Raw genomic sequence first — 6,862 nt, 5'->3', positions numbered from 1 at the left:
GCGCTTTGTTTGTGTTTGGCTATCGTATCCTATACTGATCGCGCTGTGAACTTTCGTTATTATTGTATTTAATTGACTTTATAATGACTGGAAAGCGTAAAAGTGAGAGTGCTGGTGGTACTCCAAGGAAAAGGAGACAGGCAATTACTTTTGAGATGAAACTGAAGATAATAACACAGTATGAGAATGGAAAAACAGTAGCAACGATCTCACGCGACCTAGGTTTCTCACACTCGACTATATCCACTATTCTGAAGGACAAGGAACGTATTCGTGAAGTAGTGAAAGGAACAACACCTATAAAGGGAACTATAATAACAAAGAAAAGACAAGGTCCTATCCACGATATGGAAAAATTATTGGTGATATGGATAGAAGACCAGATGCAGAAGCGTGTACCCTAAGTGTTCTAACCATACAGGCTAAAGCAAGAAGCCTGTTCCAAAGTCTGAAGGAGCAGGCAGGAGATGAATGTGATCAAACCTTTACAGGAAGTCAAGGGTGGTTTGATAGATTTAAAAAACGCTACAGTCTACACAGTGTTAAGGTGAGTGGAGAGGCAGCTAGTGCCGATGTTGGTGCTGCCGAAGCTTTTAAGGAGGAGTTAGATGATGTGATTGTGGAAGGGAATTATTTGCCAGAGCAAATATTCAATGTGGATGAGACTGGATTATTGTGGAAACGCATGCCTGACCGGACATACATCCACAAAGAGGCAAAAAAAATGCCCGGATTCAAGGCATTCAAGGACAGAATTACACTTCTGTTGGGGGGGAATGTTGCTGGTTTCAAGCTAAAGCCCTTCATGATCTATCATTCAGAGAACCCCAGGGCTTTTAAACATGTCAGCAAGCACACACTGCCAGTGTTTTATCGCAGTAACAAGAAAGCCTGGATGACCCTAGTACTATTTGAGGATTGGTTCATGACTTGTTTCATTCCACGAGCCAAGGAGTATTGTCTGCAACAAAGGATTCCATTCAAGATTTTACTGATTTTGGATAATGCTCCGGGACACCCACCACACCTGGACGACATGCACCCTGATGTTAAGGTAGTGTACATTCCACCTAACACTACCTCTATCATCCAACCCATGGATCAAGGTGCTATTTCTGCCTTTAAAGCGTATTATTTACGCACGACCTTCGCTCAGGCTGTTGCTGCTACTGAAGGTGAGAAAACGCTCAGACAGTTTTGGAAGGAGTACAACATTTTGTCATGTATAAAGAACATTAGTGCAGCATGGGATCAGGTTACAGGTCAGTGCATGAATGGAATATGGAAGAAAATCCTGAAAAGATATGTGAACAGTTTCAAAGGATTTAATGAAAGTGAAGTTATTTTGGATATTAGTAACAAGATAGTGGAGTTAGGTAAACAGCTGGAGTTAGAAATTGATACTGAAGATGTTGGACAGTTGGTTGAAAGTGTAGCAGAAGAGCTCAGTAACGAGGATCTTATTGAACTAGATGCACAGAAAGTTGCAGAGGAAGAAGAGAGACAAAATGTAGAAGAAGAGCCTGCACCCCCCAAAAAGTTTTCAGTGAAACATATGGCAGAGGCATTTGCTACAATTAATAAAGCAATGCAAATGTTTGATGACATGGATCAAAATTATGAGCGTTATGCCAAAGTTGACAGAATGATCCAAGATTCACTTGCTTGCTACAGAGAAATTTATAATGAAAAGAAAAAGAAAACTGTGCAGTCTAAATTGGACACCTATTTCAAGAAGTCCCCCAGTACTGGCTCCTCACGCCCCACCAGTGCTGCCTCTTCACTCCCTCAAGATGATCCAATACCTTCAACCAGCAAGTTACCACAGTACATAAACCAGTCTGAAGGAAGCGACATTGAAGGAAGCGACATTGATGACCCACCCAGCCCTGTCTCCTCTTCTGCTTCTTCCAATTAATATAGTCTCCATGTATCCTGTAAATAGAAAATTATGGGGGCCCCGTGTGCATTCAGCTGACTACATTTAAGGTAAGTGCTCAGTCACACTGTATCCATTCCTCATTATTTATTACTTTTACTGTACTGTATCCATTCCTCATTATTTTTTACGTTTAGTGTACTGTATTTCATTGTAGATTTTTAAAAAAAATTTGAAAAAAAAAAATTTTGAATTTTTTTTTTTTTGAAAATTTTTATATTTTTTTATTTTTTATCTATATCGGACTTACGACCATGGACTTACGACCTGGATTTGGGTCCCTAACCCCGTCGTAAGTCGGGGTTTAGGTGTGTGTATATATATATATATATATATATATATATATATATATATATATATATATATATATATATATATATATATATATATATATATATATATATATATATATATATATATATATATACACCTAGACCCCGACTTACGACTACGTGGACTTACGACCGTCTCAGATATAGATAAAAAAAAAATAAATAAATTAAATTAAATTTTTTTTAAATGACACACGCATTTTCTATACCGAAACGTTTCCAGTTAATGTAGTCTCCATGTATAATTAGAAAATTATGGGGGCCCCATGTGCATTCAGCTGACTACATTAAAGGTTAAGTGCTCAGTCACACTGTATCCATTCCTTATTATTTATTACTTTCACTGTACTGTATCCATTCATCATTATTCATTACTTTTACTGTACTGTATTTCATTGTAGATTTTTTATTTTTTATTATTGTCGGACTTACGACCATGCCGGACTTACGACCTGGATTTGGGTCCCTAACCCCGTCGTAAGTCGGGGTCTAGGTGTGTGTGTATATATATATATATATATATATATATATATATATATATATATATATATATATATATATATATATCATCTGGTCTAATTACACACACACACACGCATGCACCAATTAGAATCACCTTTACATTTGCCCCAGCTACATTCACCTTCAGATTTAACACATTAACGCTACCTGGGGATTACGTTTGGTTTGATTAGATTAGGTTATGTTAGGTTAACTTTAGGGTGGTTCAGGTGAAATAAGCTTGGGGCTTATTCAGGTGGTCTAAAGATTAGTTCAGAAAAATATTGTATCAAGGTTGTGGCCTTACAATATAAATCAAATGATACCTGGTCATTCTTACACAACTGTCAAGACCTATCATCTAGGTGTCACGCGTTCATTCAACTGTCGGCTCTGTGTCCAACAGTATCGCCGAGCACGTCCAGGAAGCCGCGCTTGTTTTCTTATGATAAACGCCACATTTCCCTTTGCTCATCATGCCTCGCCTCGCCTCGTGTGGGGGTCATCGTCACTGGAACCATCGATATTAAGTATCTCTCATTTTAATTGTCGGTGACAAGCGTGGTTACTAATCTATTATAGTAAACTGTCTCTAATGCCTTGCCGTTGAAGTGTAGTGATACATTATAATACCAACAACACTGATAGTGGAACGCCCATCCGTATTTTATGCCGCACGGCAACGATGTATCACATTCGCATTCACAATATATATATAACCACACCCAAATACAGACACCAAGTGTATGTATAATAATTAAATGGTGGGTTATGTCAATTAAGTTTTCCACTGTTATGCCCATATGACAAGTGTACCAAATATCATCTTTGGCTTTTTGCAGGTGTTGGAATAACTATCGCAACATTATAAGAAATAAACATTTAACAGTGTAAACAAACAACTATTTCTAGTTTTACGACTCGAACGAAAGGCATGTCCTAAACGCACTTAACCTTCTTACGGTGTTTTATGAATCATACAATAAGAGTGGTAGCTGTGTTTTATATAATACATACTTAACCTCTTTATAATGTTTCGGTCACCATTTACACTGCATGTAATTGTCTCCCACAAAAATAAATCTTTTATTGTATTCTACAGCTCATACGTAATGTTGTTGTAATGATGTGGTGTAGATGTTGTTATTATTATTACTTTATAATTTTTATTTTTGTATTTTTTTAATTTTACTTATCTGAATTATTATTATTATTATTACATATTCGCCCCCCAGGCCCCGATGTGGGTCAGTGACCTGTGCCCGGGTGGGCTAATCCCCGTAAAAAAAAAAGATAGTACAATAATACTGCTGTAATGTAGTTATGTAAATGATAGTGTGGTGGATGTAGTGTAGATTGTGTAGTGGATGTAGATAATAGTGCAGTCGCGGATATCGACTATGAGCTGCCCCTCAAAAATAATTCCCCTTGCAGTTGTAAATATTCGTTGAAATCCATTATTCATTGAGCTGGACGTGACATGCCCAAACTACTTGAAGATTACGATTGCTGCACCTGCCAACTCCTCGGGATACACTACAACACCAGGAACAGAAGCTTTGACCTTGGTAATAGAACTGGTCAAAAACACGTAGAAATTACAGTCTTATCAAAGAAAAACACTGAATGAGTTTTACTTTTTACATCCATTTTACGAAAACATGCAGAATGTATAGGGACTAATATTATACAATTACGTTTAGCACATGCGGTGCTACGTTAAAAATAAAAATGATAACACGATGCATGCTGTTTTACTACAATTATTTTTATTAATACTATTCTTGAGTAGTATTGAAAATAAATGACGTCCATCACTCTGAGGCCCTACACCCAGGACCTATAAAAAGGGTTTAGGGACAATTACGTCACCAACCTTGAGCCAGTGGTGGAAAGGAACCTACGCACATAACGGACATATTAAGTTGCAACCCATCCAAAGATTAAAGGACAATATTATCGTGCTTTTAAGAAACATTGTTTTAATAGAATATTCCTCTGCAGCTCAGTATTTACACTAACATTCGACTCTAAGAATTGCTCATAAAGGGGCCGACATTTAAGAGGAAAGATACTACAGTCCACTGCCCACCTCACTTCAACCTTGTCGCCCCGCCCCTCGTACGACGCTCAGGTGCCACGTCTCACTTCCCCTACAGTATATATAATTTTCCCCAAAACAAATTCTTCATAATATTCAATTTTAATTATAATTGTTACCAGTTTGTTTGTGAACTGATTTTATACTAAAAACCTAAGTACTTCCTCTAATATGATAGTTTACAGAAGTGGCATACGTATTCAGGCCCCAAAACAAAACAACCCGACAATGCTGGCTGGCGCAAGATGAGTTCCCAAAGCTCTCTACGGGGAGATTAACAGCAGTCTGTCCAGTAAAGGATTCCAACGAAAAAAAATTCATTATCCCTTTTAACCATAATACTTTTTAATTGGCCAAGTGATATATTCATCAGTCGAAAATGGGTGAAGTGATGCACGCTCAAACACTATCGTCAGGCTTTGTACCTTCTCACGCTAACATTCTTCAATAAGCAAGACAGTTTTCTTATAAAACTTCGATAAAAACTAATTTTTGTATCCCCCTTGTTAGCATGCTAGGTCTCAACATTTAACTTTGAGGATAAATGTTTAAACGATAATTTGGATATTTAAAACGAAATGCTGACATATTTGCGGGAGTAACCCAGCATCCTAACAAGTAAGCTTTTATAATTATGTAGCGTAAAAAAAAATGATTTATTTATTCACTCCTGTCTCAGTCTAACAACACTTACTAAAACGTCAAAATCATCAAACAATGAACTGTCACTTCAGGTCGAGTCATTCTTATTACAATATTAAATGTGTATGTTCACGGCCACCATACATTATGAAAACAAATACACCTACACCTCATTGTATGACAAAATAGAAAACAATAACTATTGAGCAAAAATAAGGCGGGAATGGTTTTCTATCCTACATACATTGAGGACATTTGCGTATCCGCGCTAAACTATTGAATATGGAAATACTGTGTGGTAGGTCAACACCCTGATGACACAACGAGGAACTTCCTCAAGTCGGATACTTACTCATATTAAGCGGTGTAGTCATCTTGACGGTGTCAAACCCAAAATCGAGTACAAATTTCAGTAGCTTTCTGACCACTGATGATGGCGTGAACTGTCAAACAAAGACACTACCTGCACTAAGTCTGTCTCCGCGCTCTTAAATTATTTCTTCCTTCCTCCACACAACTGCTACACCAGTCGACCTAATGCCACATATGTGCTAGGCAGTAGATAAAAATTAACCGTTTAAATTTCAAAACAACTGACGAGGTCCACCATCAATACAACCAGCAATCTGGATGCACACAGTAACACTGACAGCTCGCCAGCGCCTGTGGCAGCAGCAGTGTGGCCTGTCTTCCCCACCCACCACCCGCATCTCCATGGCAACTCTGTGTAAATACAGTTTTTACATGGATACAATAGCTCGTATCATTCTCTGGGTGTCCGTTAATACATACAATTTAATAGTTCGTCATATTCGAAACAGTATCAACACCACCAACTTCATAAATAGTCATAATAATACAAGATAGTTAAATAGTTGCAACATCTAGCATCTCTCTACTCAGCTGGCAAGAAGCCCGTGTCCGATTCCTTTGCGCGATTCAATGGAACAATTTATATACGATACATTCCAGATTGGCCGTCCGTGTCACGTACGCACAAACAACAATAATGCATGACAAGTCTAGTAGTTTAATAAAGTCATCACCATTTATATACTATATAAATTCTTTATAATATAAAAAAATCAGTCTTAAATTTCAGCTGACATCTACATTAACAATCTTGAACCTGTTACCTGCCCACCTACCTACTCACACAGTTTACCTCAAGGACACCACAACCTTGCATACTGTTGTTTACGTGTTGTTGAACTTTTTACTGGGGTAAAGATATCAAATAATATCTCCTTTGCACCAAAAGAGTCCCAACTCACACCTAACTAAAAACTACGAACTCGACCTGCAACCTTCGGACACCAAAACGTAATAGTAATTATAAAATGGGAT

At 37.6% G+C, this 6,862-nt stretch overlaps 1 protein-coding gene across 6 annotated transcripts in view; it reads right to left on the bottom strand.

Annotated features, from left to right (window-relative positions):
* LOC121875778 (BCL2/adenovirus E1B 19 kDa protein-interacting protein 3-like) overlaps positions 1-6,862 on the bottom strand; it is a 54,205-nt gene that overhangs the window by 23,510 nt on the left and 23,833 nt on the right. Inside the window, exon 1 of one of the 6 annotated variants that reach the window (XM_042380472.1) lies at positions 5,868-6,187. The exons of 4 other annotated variants lie outside the window; for them this stretch is intronic. In XM_042380472.1, the coding sequence (XP_042236406.1) occupies positions 5,868-5,889 (22 nt within the window). In that variant the 5' untranslated portion in view covers positions 5,890-6,187. Of the gene's footprint in view, positions 1-5,867; positions 6,188-6,862 lie in introns of those variants that run through there. One more of the 6 variants, XM_042380473.1, reaches the window with a different exon arrangement.

The sequence above is a fragment of the Homarus americanus genome, unplaced genomic scaffold (assembly GCF_018991925.1).
Source record: "Homarus americanus isolate GMGI-L3 unplaced genomic scaffold, GMGI_Hamer_2.0 scaffold22250, whole genome shotgun sequence".
NCBI lineage: Eukaryota > Metazoa > Arthropoda > Malacostraca > Decapoda > Nephropidae > Homarus > Homarus americanus.
This window is presented reverse-complemented; position numbering and strand designations above follow the sequence as displayed.